The 17087-nt window shown below is 47.2% G+C and overlaps 2 protein-coding genes across 3 annotated transcripts in view; both read right to left on the reverse strand.

The window, feature by feature from the left end:
- HOXA3 (homeobox A3) overlaps positions 1-17087 on the reverse strand; it is a 44647-nt gene that overhangs the window by 15354 nt on the left and 12206 nt on the right. The window contains exons 2-3 of one of the 2 annotated variants that reach the window (XM_027539384.1): positions 16980-17083; positions 3777-3956 (exon numbers count right to left, since the gene is read on the reverse strand). The gene's annotated coding sequence lies outside the window, so the exon portion shown is untranslated. The remainder of the gene's footprint in view (positions 1-3776; positions 3957-16979; positions 17084-17087) is intronic. The other variant, XM_027539387.1, reaches the window with a different exon arrangement.
- HOXA4 (homeobox A4) lies at positions 5428-7724 on the reverse strand. Its single transcript, XM_027539390.1, has 2 exons — positions 7016-7724; positions 5428-6463 (listed from the first exon to the last, which is right to left on the reverse strand). Exons 1-2 carry the CDS (start codon positions 7626-7628, stop codon positions 6117-6119), a joined length of 960 nt encoding a protein of 319 aa, XP_027395191.1. The 5' UTR covers positions 7629-7724; the 3' UTR covers positions 5428-6116.

Here is a 17087-nt window from a genome sequence, read left to right on the forward strand (position 1 = left end):
GCCTGGGAGCATTCAATCACCGGCTCTCCTGAAACCTCACTAATAGTGTTCATTTTTGTTTGGCGCGAAATCAGACTCCGGCTCAGTCCATGGGCCAGGGGCAGTTTTGGAAGGTTTTGTCTTCTGGTTCATTCAAGCCCTGGGGCGTCCTCTCTCTCGGCCCCAGTGGGCTGGCGGGATCACCACAGCACCCAGTCCCTCTGAGTAGGCTAGCTATGGTTGCTGGAAGTGGGGGAAGTTGGGGAGGATGCAGGTATTAGACAATACCCCATCTGGGGACCCTATCCAGCCTCCCTTTACACAGCAGCGGCCAGTCCCTCCAGGCCCTAATTCTGTTGCTGCCGCCTCCCTCCAGATATTTGCAGCCCTCTCTTGCTCTCTAACTGGCAAATAGTCAGCCAGCTTTTGGGGGATAGGGTGAAGACACTGAGGAGGGGCAAAGAATCCTCCTGGGTGCTGGGTCCCTGGCTTAGAGAAGTTCTCTGCTGGGCTGGGACTCTGAGGTCCAGTTGCTTCCACAGCCCTGTTCCTGTTAGCCTGCCCAAATCAGCCCCAGTGGCTGTCCTGCATCCATGCAATCCTGCTAAGAGTGCCAAAAGGGGCTACCAAATAGCCCACAAGTCCCCTGACCCTCAGGCTTCATGGACCCCTAACACACTGAACAAGTGGATGCACACCAGCCCTTAACTGCTCTCTGCCACCACCTCGACCTGCAGCCCCCAGTGTCCATCAAGCACTTGGAACTCCGAATCCATGCTGGGCCCCTTTCCTCTATTCAAACTTGTCCTCTGTGTCCCCAAAGGGAGTGCCCCCTGGCCTTGCGGACAGTGGCCTGACCCTAAGCAAGGTGGGGCTTAGCTACCCTGCAGTTGCCACTCAACATAGTCCCAGAAAGATCCACTATGCCACCATCCACCGCCACCCACCCCCTGACTCTTAGGAGCATTGTAATTGTTATGGTTATTATTATTGTTGCTGTTTCCTTATCCCCAAGTCAAATATTCATGGCTGCAGTTCCACCATAAATCGTTCAGACTAATGAGTCACAAAGAGACGCTGCCCAGGTCTCTCCCCTGCAATGGCTGCCGCTGCCGCTGCCGCTGCGGCCTCTCTCTCCGGCGTTTTTGGCGCTCGCTTGCTCCCTCGCTCGCCGGGCGCGGGTGATTTATGAACACCGGGAAAATTGAACAAAGCCGCGCGCCCGTCCTGTGGTATCTCTGCAGCCTTCCCCAGTGTGAATCAGAACATTACCAACTGTCTGAGCATCAGTCCCACTTCATCACGAAAGCCAAGATGTGACCGCAGAAATCCCGAACCCGAACTCACGTTTCCCCGGTCGCGCCGCGCTCCCCAAACTCGCAGAAACCCTACGGAAAAAGCCCACGACCCAGCGTGGGTCGGCCAGCTCCGGGTCCTGCCCGCTGACGGCCTCTCTCCACCCCTCCTGAAGCAGTTAAAAAGCTTTTGGATATAAATCTGAGGGTGTGTGTTTTTAAAAATCAAATAGGAAGTTGGGGGACTCACTTCTGAGATTCATTCCTAGTGAGGCCCTGACGACTCCGATCCATTCCTGACGATCCACATTAATTATTTAATGAGTCACGTGACCACAAAGATTACAATTTCAATATCTCCCTGGAACAGGCACTACACCTTTATCTGCTGCAACCAGGGTCCTTGTTTGGCTTTTTTAGTTCCCAGGCCTCCAGAACCCAGACGCCATTGACAGGCTCCGAGGCAGCAATCACCTACAGAAATCTCAGGGCTAGCATATTAGAAATAGTCATTCCAGGACTAGGAGAATTGTGGACAGTCAGATGCCCTGACATCCGTTCCCTCCTGAGTCCAGAGGTCAACCCACCTGTCTTAGCACACTGGCTACAGCAGTTTGGTTATATAATTTCCCCAACTGCTTTGGTGGCTCATCAGGCAAGAAGCCACCCTTGTTCCCTGGCCCCTGGACACCTGAGGCCCTCCCCTCAGTTTCAAGTGAAGCCCAGAAGCACATGTCTATTCCAGGCAGAAGAGGCTTCTGCAGAGAAAAGATGTCTGTACACTCACCCCATCCAAGATGAGACCCAAGACTCTATTCAAGCTACATACTGATTAACATAAAGAACATAAACGGGAAGCATTCAGCTGCCTCAGTTTCCTTATTGGTAAACTGAGAAGACTAAACCAAAATGGCATCCATATCTCTTTCGCCTTGGACATTCTTTCAATCAAGGAATCTCTTTTGGCCCCAGGAATCAATCATAGAGCGAGTAGGGCTGGCCTGAAAGTAGTAGGGCTGGCCTGAAAGTGGGGATAGGGGAGAGTGGTTACTCCTGGAGTTTGGGACCTTGGGAAGAAGAGATGCCAGAGTTCCAAGACTGAAGTTTCAGGCTAAAATGCTTCACAGCAGCCCCTGCAGCCTCACTGCTACTGTCAAGGAGTCAGAACACACTCTCTTCCTCCTCCTTCCCAGCCCATACTCTTTGAGAGAGGAAGCAGAATTATTCTCAGGCTGGTGTATAGTACAGAGAAGGGGCAACAGGAGCAGCTGTTGGGAAAGGTGAGACTGAGTTCTTCCATACCGGACCACAACTAGGGATGCAGAGACTAAGGAAGTACAAAGAACCAACTCACCCACACCGGAAGTCCTAGGTTTCTGTTTGCTACATAGATTCTTTGGGGTTTTCTTTCTTTCCATTTCAAAGAACCATTGATCTGTTTCTATGTTGAAAGGGTGGTAGGACAGGCAGTGGTGAGAAAAGCAGCACAGTTTGGAAGCTCAAGGTATGGAAAGGGATAGAGGGAGAGAGAGTGATACCCGCTCCAAGGGGAGGAGGCTGAGAGGTGGGGGGAATGTGGGCATCCTGGGACAGCTAAATATAAAGTCAGAGATGCTGTCTGGAGGGCCCACTCACCATATATCTAGGTAATCTTCCCAGGAGCTCCATCCTGGGTATTAAGTACTCTACTATGCCTGTCACAGTTGAATTCCTGCTGTAATAAAACACCGGGTATATTGTAGATTTCAGCAAAACTAGGAAAGAGAGCCTGCAAAGTGCCATTTTTCTTCAGGGGGGGATAGTGTTAAGTACTTAATTCAAACTGTGACCATTAAAGTGTCTCCAATCCGATTTAGGTTGATTTCAGATGTTGACAAAACTTTTATCTTTGGAGTCATGCATAGTGTGGCTCTGTGACTAAAACTGATGAGTGTGTGTTAGAGGGAAGAAGGGGGAAAGAGAAAAAGAAGAAGGGACCATGTTTAAGGGTCATTTTGGTAGGAAACTTACAGAGCTTACACAAAATACTGTCTTTAAAGGTCAAGGGTTTGTGGGGCCCATAGGGTTCACGTAAAAAAAAAAAAAAAAACAATTAATGAGATAGAAAATTTGTCCTCTGGGTGAACTCTTATGGTTGCCCTAGCAAGGGGCAGACAATGCAGGATTTTGAAACACAAAGTGAGATTTTCTAAGCTGTTATAACAAGCTCCCTTAAAGACCAAATCTGAAGCAGGTAAATCACTTGAAAAAATGAAATAATCATTTGGATCATTGTGGGTAATTTTGGCTTTGTAAACCCTTACCAATACCTTAATAATCAAGACAGCTTGGGCAAAAACTGACATTCCGTCAGGGAATATTAGAAAAACAATCTTGATCTTCTCTCTTTTCTCGGATAGATTAAGAAAATCTCCTTCCACCCCCAAACAAGTGCCTCCATATGAAGTTAATGAATGCCCCCATATCCCTCCTTTCCTACCAAGGAGAAATATAAGAATTTACCTTAAATGATGATAATCTGCCAATTGAGGTTTTGCAGCTCGACACTCAATTTCCACCAAGAGGCTAGGCATTTTTTGAGCAGACAGCCAAGATGCTGAGTCTTTGCCCGAGACCACATTATTTGCAAGAAGATCCCTTGCTTCTCCACAGACTTTTCCCAGAGAATGCCTTTCAGAATTGCTGTTGAATTACAAAGAAGTATTTATTGTATGAGGTGATTAATGATTCCTGGGAAAATTGCTATTTTCAGCATGATTTAATTTCGTTTTACAAGTGCATGTAGTAGGGGGAGGGTTAATAAGTTTTTGCGGCAGTTGCAGGGCTTCCAGAGCTCCCTGGCACCCGTTCACTGTTCACACCTTATAAAATGCACTTTATGCCAGGTTTGGCCTGACTTGGGAAGGAATATATTTGTTTGCTCCTGAATTTTCTTGGGGAGAGGAGGAGGCCCCTCAGAGACTGGTGTCCACTTTCCTCTAAGATCTGGTTTGTTCCCAGGTAGAAAACGGATCACCCTTGCCTCTGGCACACAGACCAGTTGAGGAGGAAGGTCTAACAGCACTGACCACTGGCTACGTGTAGTTAGCCTCTGATGGGGAAATGCGGTTACAACTCCTTTGATACTGCAGAGGTGGGTGAGACCCCTTTCCCATCTCTGCTAAAATTATTACATGAACTAAAAACCATACTCATTCAAGGTCAGGTGATAGTTCTTATATTCTGGGACTAGGGGCTGTTGGTTTTCTCAGTCTTGTTGGAGATACTCCCTTCAGTGACAATGAAGTTAAATCCTCTTTGCTAATTTGTAAATGAGTAAGCAGATACTAGGGCTATGAAGATTGAGAAGTGGGGTTTGATTTCAGCCTTTTGAATCTAGATCTCTAGGTTGCACAGTGCGATCTGGTGATATTTAAGGAAGATGTCCCTGGTTCAGAGTTTGGTTTTCTTCCAACACTTAATACTCCCAGATCTACCTTGGTTATGGTGTCATTATGCTTAAGGTGTCATTCTTCTTTCCTCCCAAGAAACTTTGGAGGGTATACCAGAAAAATTCAGTTTATTTTTAAAGGTCTTGCTTGGAAAAAAAAAAAAAAAGAAGAAGAAGAAATGAAAAAACAAACAAAAATCCCAAGTTGCAGTTAGTGAAGGGAACCTTAAAAACGGCCAAGCGACAAAAAGCAATCTCAACTCTTTGCACGAACTGTTTTTTATCTCCAGGGAAACAGGCAGATTAAGTGTGAAGGTGCAATAAATACCAAAGGGACCACTTCTTTCCAAGTGTGCTCAGAGTTCAGCATGTAGAACAGCTGCAGAAACTCGTGGGCCCGCAGCACTGCATGGTTTCACCTTTCATTGCAGAGAAGGACACGTTTCTATGCCTTACAGAGACTTGAAGCTTGAAAGCCTGGCCAAGTTTGGGAAGAAGAGGAGCCCTCTCAGAGCTCAAGAGCTTTCCTGCTCTTTGGAACTTTTCCCACAGTGGGTCAAACTTGACAAGAGTTCAGCTCAAGTTGAACAAATTATGTGAGCAGTCAGTCCAAGTGAATGCAACCCAAACCATCTACAGGATTTTTACACGAAAGGTCAACCATTTCAATTCAGAGAACTTTTCTTTAATTAAAAGTAGGAAACACACAAATATGTCTTAGAAATTTGTTTTTTAAACAGAGTTTATTCTTAGCACATGGCTTTCTACAGAGCCACACCACAATTTATACAGCTGCACATGGGACTAAATGCACTCTCCCTTCCAAGATTGTGCCTCAGAATTAGACAATATCTCCATAACAATATTTTAAATAAATGAAAGGAAGGGAAACCAACATGTGTCACATCTACCATCAAGGTCTATACATTTTTGAGAATTAAATAATCTTGTGAGGTCCACAGTGGCTACTCATTTATTCAGTTCAGTACAAGCTTTTATGAGCTGCCTTAAGGAGGGAGGGGAAGGGAAGGAATGTAGGAAAAGGGTCTGTTTTCTTCTGCTTGCAACAAATGTACATGTTCCCAGTCAACATGAGTTGTGTGACTGGCTTCAGCCATCTCAAAAGTATTTAATGCCAAGTGGTCCTTCTCAGGTACCCAAACCTGGCAGCCTTGTCCAGGCCAGCAGGTTGTTCCACCAGCCAGCATCCTGGTCATTGTCTTCTCTTCAGTGGCAAGCAGTTCACACACTTTCTTACCCGCAAAACATCTTCGTTTTATCATCCTTTTCTCCAAGTTGAGTTTTGTTTGGGGGGTCTGTTGTAGTCCAGATGGGGACGGGTGGATGGGAAAAGGGGCAGAAGAGAGGAGAAAAGCAGGTGAGGGACAGAACTGGTCTGGAGCTCTGGAACATTACATAGAGGAAGGAGTGAGCGCGGAGGCGCCCTGGTGGGGTTGAGGATGCAGATGCGGGCTCTGAGTTTGTGGTTTTCCTGGTGGGCCTGCTGAAGCCGAGCCGGAGTTGGAGGATCGCATCTTAGTGTTGGGCAGTTTATGATCTTTCTTCCACTTCATCCTTCGGTTCTGAAACCAGATCTTGACCTGGCGCTCAGACAAGCAGAGCGTGTGGGCGATCTCGATGCGGCGACGCCGGGTCAGGTAGCGGTTAAAGTGGAACTCTTTCTCCAGCTCCAAGACCTGCTGCCGGGTGTAGGCGGTTCGGGAGCGCTTGGGCTCCCCTCCATTATAACTGGGGTTGACTGAAAGCCCATAACCCCGAAGGAGAAAGCCAAGGAGGAGGGAGTGGAGGAGAGGGAAAGGAGGAGGAAAAAGAAGGTGGGGTGGGGAAGAGCAATTGGACATCATCATTATATAATAACCTGACACCAAGTTCACGCAAGATACATAAAACGGCAAAGAAAATGTTTCACAGGCTATTGACAACGGGAAACACCCGAGAGCCATAAAGAATAGTGCTGGGCATTGGGGCTGAAGAAAAGCTTCAAAGACACATGGCCTGAAGCCTCTGCCAGGGCAATTAAATTTATGGGGGCTATAATTACTGCCCTAACAGTTTGTCGTCTCGTAAATCTCTAGATAAAGGGACCCCGGGTACAAAAGGGTTCTCACACTGGAATCAGGCGGCTGGCTGGCGCTCACACACCCACATCCCACTGTAGCTTGGGCCAGTTGAGTGCTCCCCTCCCGAGGCCCTCTTCCCCTAGGGGCCTCTCCCCCGATCCCCGCCCCGACCCTGGAACCCGGCTCAGCCCCAGCCCACCCTTCCGCGCCTCCCCAGCGGCGCCACGTACCGGCGCTGACATGGATCTTCTTCATCCAGGGGTACACCACGGGCTCCTTGCCCTTCAGGCCCGGCGGGCTCTTGTCAGCCAGGAGCAGCGGGCACGCGGGGGCGCTACCCCCTGACGGGACGCCCGGGGTGGCTGGAGCAGCCTCGCAGCGCCGCTGGGGCGCAGGGGCCGCCGCACGATGCTGCGGGGGAGGAGGCGGCAGGACGTGGCTCGCGTGCAGGCCGTGCGCAGGAGCCTTGGCGTGCGCCGGGGGCTGCTCGGGCTGTGGCGGCTGCCCCGGGCTGGCGCCACCGCGGTAGCCATAGGGGTAGGCGGTGTCGGCCGCCCCATGCGCGGGGTAGAGCGCGGCCGCGGGATAGGAGGACTCGCGGGCGGCCCGCGGCGCGTAGTAGGAGGCTGGGGGCTCGCGACTGCCGCCCGCGTGGGAGAGCTGGGGCTGCTGCTGCGGCGGCGGCAGGTGCTGGGCCGCGGGCGCTGGGGGCTGCTGATAGCCGGGGCCCCCGCCCGGGCCGCCGTCTCCGCCGCCCGGGCCGCTGTGCTGCGCGTACTCCTCGAAGGGAGGGAACTTGGGCTCGATGTAGTTGGAGTTTATCAAAAACGAGCTCATGGTCATTAATTTGTGAAGTGCAAAAATACTAATTTTTCTCGCGTTGTCGTTTTTCTGGGCTCGCCGAGGCCCCTCCCCCTCCTGCCTCGTTTCCCATCCCCCCTTCCTCCTCTCCCTTCCCCTCCCCCGCTGTCAAGCACCCACCCCTCCCCCTCCCTCCGCCGCCGACGCCACCGAAGTTCGCGCCGCTCCTCCCCCCCGCGCGCGCGCGCGCGCGCCCTCTGTCCCGGCCGGCGCGCATCCCGCCCCGTACCTCCACGTGACCCGCCCCCGCCAATGTGCGCGCCGCGCGCGCGGACCCGGATCAGGAAGCGCGCGGACGGGTGATGGATACTGCTGTCCCACTTCAGCCGAAAGGAGGGAGCTGGTGCTTTGGTCCTCCAACCCCCCAACTTTGAGTCCCGCTGGCAATTCGGGGCCCACAGGCTTCTAGTTCTCTCGCATGCCGGGACCGAGCCTACGCCTGCCCTGGTCTAGGCCTCGGGGCAGGCATGCGGCCGCGGCCCAGCGCTGACCTCGGGCCCCAGCCTAGCTTGGTTTGGAGTCCTCCAGAGTTCGAGGCCGCCTAGGGGAGGGAATGGCGTGGGGACCAAGGCGAGGGGGGTGGTATTCCGTTTTTCATCCTGGCCCCGGAATAAAACGAATGGAGCCAACAGACCGGTTTTCTCACCAACTGATTCCTTCCTCACATCGTGCTCACCGCATCCGCGCCCGTTGTACCTTGTTTGAGAAGTCAGGCAGGAGCCAAAAAGGGTGGGTGGGTAAGCAGCTGAAGGAAATCGGCCCCTAGATTTGAAACAAGACTATTCCAGTACAACCGGATGAGCTTTTTTTTTTTTTCCTTTTAGAAGCAGAATTGATTTGGTTATTTCCTAAGAAAAACAAGAATTTCCTAATAGCGTCTCATTTGATGGAAGTGTCGATTCAGAATTAAATATGCTCGAATGTAGTAGGTGCGATTGTGAGAGAGTGGCCCAAGGGTGGGGATAGATAGAAGCGACGATGTCTTCACAAAATCCACCATTGAGACCACCAATTTCCTACTTCAGAACAATCTCCAAGCAAAAACAAGCTAAGGATAGCATAGGCATTGTGCCGACAGGTTTTTTCCCGCTAAGAATTTTGTTTTGTCTTCGGGTGTTGCTTTTCCAGGCTGTATCTGACGTTAAAGTTATATTTAAAGATAATCTATAATTTCTGAATTGCTGAAAATTAGCATATTAACGATGTCAGTAGCTCTGGAAAGTGGAGAGAGAGGGCTGTTGCCTGCCATTTGGTAATTGAAATTTGATGGGTAAACTAATTACGCCATTATTAACAAATAAATTACTTATTAATTCCACCTAATGTTGATCTTTGAAGTAAATACTGATGCCTTACTCGCAGTATATACTTTCCCTTTCCTTTTCTGAGTAATAGTTCTGAGTAATAGACACACCTAGATCCTCTTTTCAACCTAGATTAAAGCAGTGCAAAGTACCATAGTCACCATTCTAAAAATACTTTCATACTGGCATGCAAAGCAAGTATTTTTCAGCTGGTGCACCTTAGTTGATTTTTCAAAGAGCAATATAAACAGCCTTCTCACAACAGTCTGGAACGCAGACAAGGAAAGTTACAGCCTAAGCCTGGAGACACTTAAAAAGAAATCTCAATTCTATTTTCATTTATATGGGTTACTCATATGAGTTACTAAATGCTGGAATATATCCATTTGATGGATAGTCTTTAATGCCTAGCCACATAAAGCCTATTATATGGGACTAATCTTTAAACTAACTTAGGGAAAGAGGTTTAAAAGGGGACCATGTTAGCTTTCTAGCTGCAGTCATCCTGAAGTGGTACAAAGAGGTTTTCCACATTTGAAGAGAGTTGTCCATCGACATGGGCATCCTAAAAAATTTTTACAAATGAAACCTAAGCCACAGACAGAAATCAACACTGAGTGTAATCTTGAGACATCCTCTTTAGACTCAAGGGAAATATCTAGCCTGTGATAGAACTGCCTAAACCAATATCTCTGGACTGCAAGGAAAAATAATATATACATATGTATACTATATAACATGAATAATATATACATACATAAAGTAATTAGCAAAACTGCTCACTAAGCTTCAGGGAAGAAAAAACCTGACAAGGAAATGTTGACTCCCTCCTCGTGTCATCAGACTAGGGTTTAACCATGTCTGTTCAATATTATTTACAGATACTAAAACACAAAATTCATGTTGTTTAGCCTCAGAACCTTCTACCCAGTTTCTATTTAAAAGTATTAAGGAGGCTCAGGCACTGTTTTGTATATGGTTAACCTAAACGAGTTAACTGTGCCTGTGTTTCGTGTGGCTCTATTCCTTTAGGAAGATGGGCTTACACAGAATCCCCCCAAGGCCTGTAACTTGTCTCTGTGGTTCCTATCATAAACACAAACGGAGCCAGGACCACCAAGTGTTATCTCGCACACCGACATTTTGACATTTTACTGCAAGATTTATGGCTGTAATAAACAATCTCAGTACCTTTTTTGATCCTTCCACAATCTCTCTTTGCAAGCCATAGCATCATTCCACTGAATGAAATAATCTTTTGAAAAAACAAACAAACAGAAAAATCTCTTGCTTTCACATGAGATTCAAGACACCAACATAAAGCCAGGAAGAAACTAACTCAATTAATAAATAAACTGAAGTTTACCGGCAGAATCTTGCCCAGAAAAAGATGGGATGCCCTGAAATCAAGCCGAGTGGGAGCATACTAATCTTCACACACCAACTGGCTCCAGTCCCAAGCACGGTGAAAGCGTTATCCTTTTCTTGGGAAACTGGTAAGCATATTTCCTCATTTCCATGTGCAAGGATAACATATATTCCTAACGAAAGCTTTCTTAAAATCCCATTAAGTGAAATAACTTTTCATCATGTCCTCAAATCCCAAATGGAGAAGGAAAGCAAAGGGAGTCCCAGGGAGAAGGGAGGGTGAGAGGGAGTCAGTGTTTTGCTGCTTAGTTTGAATTTGATTTGAATTATTTTGAATATATTTGGAACAGCCTTCCCTCTTGAATGCAACCCTGTCCCAAGTTTCAAAGTGACCGAACAGTGACACCGTGTGCATTTTGTTTCTTATTAATCTTACACATTGACAGTCTTTGTTAAATCACAAGGCGCGCCCTTCACCAGCCGACATTTTCATATTTGTTAGACGCGCTGACCTGAAGTTCACCTCGGCCTTGGACTTTGCGCTTCTAAAAGGTCTATACAGTGCCTTTTAGAGAGCAGGGTGCTTTGCCCAGGTCACTCCTTCTCAGGGAAAATCAAGGCGGGAGCGGGGGTGGGGAGGAAGCAAAGGAAATGTAAACGTTATGGAATGTATTGACTGTATTTGTCCTTTGTTCTCTAGAGCTAGAGTCCCTCAGACTGACTGTTCGCTATCTGAAGCACGTCTCTGGAGCGTTCAGGAGTACTGAATTTCAGAATGCCTGATGGTGGCATTTGAGGGCTCCCCCCACCCCCCACCTATACTCGATAGGATTTTGGAGAAGCAATACTTTATCAGCCATTTGATAATCAATTGTTTTGGGGGTAATTTCCTTAACAGTAGTTTATACTAATGAACACAACCCAGGCGTAAGGCATATGAAACTCATATTTGGATTAGATATCAATTTTAAGCAGGGTTGTGCCAGAGGCCTAAAGATTAAAATCGTCCAAATTAAAAAAAGTAAGCACTCTAAATGTGATAAGTTCTGCAGGTACCTTTTCTTTGACTTGAAAAACTAGCTAAGAGGTGTCTGTGATTTTTTGAAGCTGACATGTTCCTAAGGTGTGGAACGTTTTTAACCAATAACAAGGTTTTCTCTAAGAGACACATAACTGTCTTTGTGAGGAATACAGGGGGTTTCTGCTTTCTTCATCTCACTGGCCCAGATGTGGTAAAGTGTTCGCTGCTGTAACAGCAGTCACCACAGTTGTTCCCTTTCCTCTGTTCTCATCTGGCACACCCCCATTTGGCTTCAAGCTCTTGGCCAGAGTGAAAACTTTACACATTGCACAGTGGAAACAATCTGACTACTTCCAGGAAGGCAGTGTTTGGGAAATATTTGCTTTATACCACTGAAGTTACCTGGCACCAGCAAATCCAATCAACCAGATTATAGTGGGATGATCTTAAATGTCCCTGCAAAGATCTATATTCTGAGTAGTTGAATTAGCTTATCTCCAAAGTTAAAAGAAAAACCTAGGGAAAAAAATTTCATCTTTCTCTTCTGTTTCCCTTCATAGATTACTTGAAGATCAATACATAGAAAAGGAAACCATGTCCCCCAGAAAATAGATGCTAATGGCACCAGCACTTAAGGTTAATATAGGTGCATGAAAAATAAAATATTGTTTAGCTCTCCAGCTGCAACGCACACACGAGGCATGGTTCCAGTTGGCTTCCCTCACACACTATTCCCTTTCTTTCCTATTCTCCCGCCCTCCCTCCTTAGCTTGCTTCCCCCCTCCTTAGCTTTTATTCCAAATGTATTTTTAAGGAGTATTTTCTGGAGAACAGAAGTCTGTCACAGTGGTCTCATGAAGCGATCTGGCATTTGTGGATTCCACCTTCCAAATGGCATATTATTTACAGTTTATTCACCCATAAATTGTAGCATTTCTCTTCCGTTCAGTGTAGGGTTAACAATAAGCATAAAGAAAAACGTTTGACGACAGGAATATTTTCCTGGTACCAATAAGCATTTTCTCATTGGTGGGGAGGTAGAGGGTTTCCACTTCCTTTCTCCCCTTCCCTTAGCATTTAGTGAGTGGAAGTTTCAGAAAAAAAGCATTCTGTGCTTGAAAATGGCAAAGGATACATTTTGTAATCAGTGCCTGTGTTTGCCCTTGTTTTCACACACTTTTTAGGGATCATTATAGGTACTAAAAAGGAAAAAAAATTAGCCCATCAACATGACAGTTTTCAAAGAGAGGAAGTTTCCTTCTCCATTCTTTTCCCTCTGAAGGTATGATGGAACATTGGCAACTTCCTACATAATTTTTTTAAAGGTCCACTGAGTTTTCAGCTTTTTTGTTTTGAGACAAACCCACAGATTCCTGGATTCTCCAGCATCTAAGTGTTGGTGTTTCAATAATCTATGCCTATTTACCTGCTGCTATTCCCTTAGAATGGGAGTGATAATTCAAGATGAAATACAGCACGTATTACTCTTGAAAAGAGGAATTTTCTATCCTTTCCTTCGTAATTGAGGTCATTCAACCACTAGGGTTCACCTGGAGTCCATACCGTGATACACGCGTCACTCCGAGCCATTTTATCTTTTGTGCTGATAGTCAAGATCGCAGCTCTAACATTGACATCAAACTCTGTCTGGACAGATGACTAAGAGTGCTGCACAACGTAAACTTTTGACCCTCAACTTTTTGACCTGCTGTTACAACCACAAAGATACACAAATCTATGCCTCTTCTTTCAAGGGGAAGCGCCCCCACAACCGGAGGAGCCCAGGGACGCCCTGCTTCTGCCACTGCCTTTTGGAATAAGAGAGCGAATTGGATATTTTTGTGTGTTTTTAACTGTATTTCCTGTCGAATCAGCCTCCTGCCTCCTTTTGTCATCACTTAAATAGGAATGAGATTATTTTAAAATCACTCATCATTTCATTTACTAGGAAAATTTGGAGCAGAAGACTTTTTCGAGGGGACCCTCGCAAAAAGTGAAAGAAAAAAGAAGATGGGGAGAAAACAGGCAATGGAAGCTGGAGACTTTTCCTTTATTTAAAAATAAAGACGCAGCCCTAATTGTTGGGAGAGCTGGCCCAGGCAGGAGAGTTGACTGTGAACTTGTACTAAAGCGTGCTCTGCTGGCGATTCCTAGGGTGTGCAGATTTATCTTCTCTGCATTTACTTAACCCGGCAGTGAACTGCACGGGCATCATTTGTTAGGCGATGACAGACTTCACCTCCAGCAAGGGCTGCTTCACAAAATCGCAATAATTACCCAATAACCTTCATAACAAATATTATTATTGAAAAGACTGGTTTGTGGGGAGGGGAACTGGTGGGGGAAAGGCAGCTTTCTTTGCAGGAAAAACACCAAATAAAACAGACCTAGGCAGACCTTCCAGTCCTGGGGTTTCGAATGGCTAGGACTGTGGCTCCCCTCTCCTATGTGGGTGGGAGCCTAGGCAGACCCCCTCAGCCCAGTCTGGAAGCCCCGTGTATAGTTTTGTCATTGTCTTGAAAAACGTTCTGCCTTAGAAGCCAAAGGTATGGCGCCCACAATGTTCTGCACTCTCCATGGTGGGCAAACCTCAGACAGACTCCAGAGTGAAGGTGGGAGAGAGGCTTTGAAGGGCACCTTTTAAGCTAAAAGAATTGTTTTCCTCTTTAATAGCCTATCTTTTAGGATGTAATTTGCTCTCCCTCATTAATTGTTTGGATATAATACTCTTCACATCTCAACAACTGAACATGACTCCGTTTCTAGTAGAAATTTCTGTGTTGTTCTCTCAGAACGCCAACAATGAAGCAGGGGGAAAGAGTTGGGGAGGGGGAGGAATCTTGGCATAATGTTGTGAAATTAGACCATGGAAACCCTAACAAACCCCTAAGTAAGTGTGACCAGAAGCTTCCTATTATATTTATACTTCAGGAAATATTGTCTCTTCAGCCTGTAGAAACAAATGGGCCCCGGCACATTTCGGATGCCTTCTCCTTTTACAAGGCTAGGATCACAGACAGACACTGCAGCCGATGGGCTGAGACTAGATGTCTTCATAAAGCCCTCAGTGTGACAGAGATTTTTTTTCTTAGGTAAGTTCCTCTGCAAAAACAACCCCAAAAGAATGCACAAGAAAAAAACAACTTTATCTACAAAACAAGCAGATAACCAGCCATCCTCTTTATGATGCTTCCTATGAAAATAGGAAGAAAAAAAATTCCTCCAATACCGCTCACATAGGTCTGACTGGATGCTGTATTTTTTAAAGTCGTTTAACCCCATGTGCGTTGGCCTGCTCTCTTAAACTCTAAAGTTTTATGATAATTACAATAGACAGAATTAAGCAAGCTGACAATATTTATAGCCCATATATTTTTTTAATGCATGGGAAAGATTCCCCCATATTGTGTGATACTGGTCCAGAGCCTTTCTGCCCATTCCCACATCCCAGGGTGGGATGTGATCACGGAAGTGGTATGAACACTTCTCCAGGCAAGTTACCTAAATGAACCTGTCAGGAGCACTATCCCTCTTTTTTCTGCCACTAGTTTTAGTCACCAAGAAATCACTCATGCAGGATCACCAAATGAGTAACCAAAGTAAAACCTTAACCCAGTGTTTTCCATTAAAGAACCTGAAACTCACAGCAGCAGAACAAAGACACCAGAATTCTCACAAACACATAATATAATAAAAGACAACCCAAATAAAGTTAATATCCTGGTTCTGACTAAGATACAGACCCATCTTCCTAAGTGCTTAACTATCAATGCTCACTTTAATAGATTACACGAAAGGACTTCAGAGATTCGCCTTCCCACTACTCAAAAGGAGTGGGACCTGTGGGAGGGTTTCAGTTTTTCAAAAAACTTCTGAGGTTTTGCTTTCTGGACCTCTGAGTTTGGGGACATCTGTTGGACTTAGGTTGAGTGAAAGTGGCCTCTGCACAATAAAATTTGTGGAAATTCCAAATTACACATTAAATGTTTCCACTTGAAGGACTTTACTTTACAGTCAGCACTTGCAGAAAATTTCCCTAAGGAGAAAAGCATTTGGAGACAGAAGATCCCAATTTCTGTTTCATTTCTGGACTGGGGGATTTGGCTTAGTTCTTCATCCAGGATGGGGAAAATCTGCTAAATCCCTTGTGGGTACCCATTCAGAGAAAGGACCCAAGACAGGCCACAGGGTCCCCAGTCATGTCTTTGCCACTGAAGAATGTAGGGGGTTGGGTCCAGAAAGGGTGGCTGAGACCAAGCTGCAACTGTACCCAGGAAAAATTTATCTCACCCATTGGTGCAATATTGGGAACTGTTTTGGAAACCATAGATTATGTAAATTTCCTGGGATCAAACAGAAAGAGCAGCTAACAAAAGAAAGGCGGAAGTCTCCTACTGACAAACGACCAATTTCTCCCCTAAAGTACCCTTTATGATGTGTGAGGAAAAACAACCTAATGGCTCTAGGGGCTTTTAAGTTGGGCCTTGAAGACACTTCGATTTCCCCCCAAACTTCAGGGCACAGTTTGCAACAGAGAGTTTGCCTGTATATTGAGGGGGAATAAATTTCTCTAATCTTAAGTGTTATCTAGGGAGATGGCTAAGTTGCCTTTTGAGGGTCCCGTGCCTGGATGGTTTAATTCTGCAGAGGAGGAGAGGAAAAGGAAAGAAGAGAGGGCGAAGAAAGGCACGGCGGAAGAAAAGAAAGCTCTGTAACTCCTTTCATTTAGACTGGGGATTCAAAGACTAAAGTTAAATCCGGCCATAAAGTTTATTGCTTCAGACTCACAGGCGGGTGAGAACAATCTCACCGAAATAAAAAGAACGTGCAGGCAAACAAGGTTCAGGGCCTCATCCCGGGTTGCGGGGGGGGGGGGGGGGGGGGGGGGCGGGGGGAGATACTGAGCCCTCCCCTCAGGTGGGGACCTGTGGTCCCCAGGGTCCCGCGGGTGCCCGCGGCCTGGACTCGGCCTGGCAACCCTGGGGCCCAGCCTGGAGGTGTGCCCCCGCCCCCGGCCCCTGCCACGCTCGGGCTCTACCGAGCCGGCCTGCGACTCGGCCCTGAAGGCCGTCGCCTCGATTCAATGCTGCCAAATGACCCCGGCCCGCGAAGACGTATTGCCACAGCCCCGTAAGGAATCCCGCCAGAGTCCTCCTCGGCCCTGCTCGGCCTTTTCTTTCAAACTCCCGAGCGCGCCCGGGCGCAGCGCGGCCTCGGCGCCCGCGGCCCGCGCCCCCCCGGGTCTCCCAGCCCCCACCCAGGGCTCCGCAGACCCCGTAGAGCCCGGCCCGCCAGTCCCGGGATGGGGGCGACTCTGCCCAGTCTCCACATGCAGGCCCACTCACACACAAAAATCATCTTTTTGCACGCCGGCGAGAGCAGCGGAAGTCATTAACATCCGCGCTGGTGCAGCAATTAAAGTTAGGCCTGGGGATGCGGCGCGGCCACAGGCGCCTTGCACCGTGGTGCCTCCGAAGCTAGCTCCTGGCTCTCCTCATTTGAGCCGAGGGAAAGTCTGCTCTCCCCTTCGGAATTCTGAGGCAACCCCAGAGTTAACTGAACCAGAGAGAGAAAGAAAGATGGAGAAAGAAAGTTTTCAGAGTACAAATAAACTTGAAAGCGCTCAGGGGAAGAGCTTACCTTAACTCGGAGGTAGCCATTTTTCAGAGAGTTTTGAGAACTTGTGATGTGGACACTTCTGGACCTAAAATTGACAATTTGAATGACCAGGCGGCACACGTAGCCTGC

Source organism: Bos indicus x Bos taurus, chromosome 4, assembly GCF_003369695.1.
Source record: "Bos indicus x Bos taurus breed Angus x Brahman F1 hybrid chromosome 4, Bos_hybrid_MaternalHap_v2.0, whole genome shotgun sequence".
Lineage (NCBI taxonomy): Eukaryota > Metazoa > Chordata > Mammalia > Artiodactyla > Bovidae > Bos > Bos indicus x Bos taurus.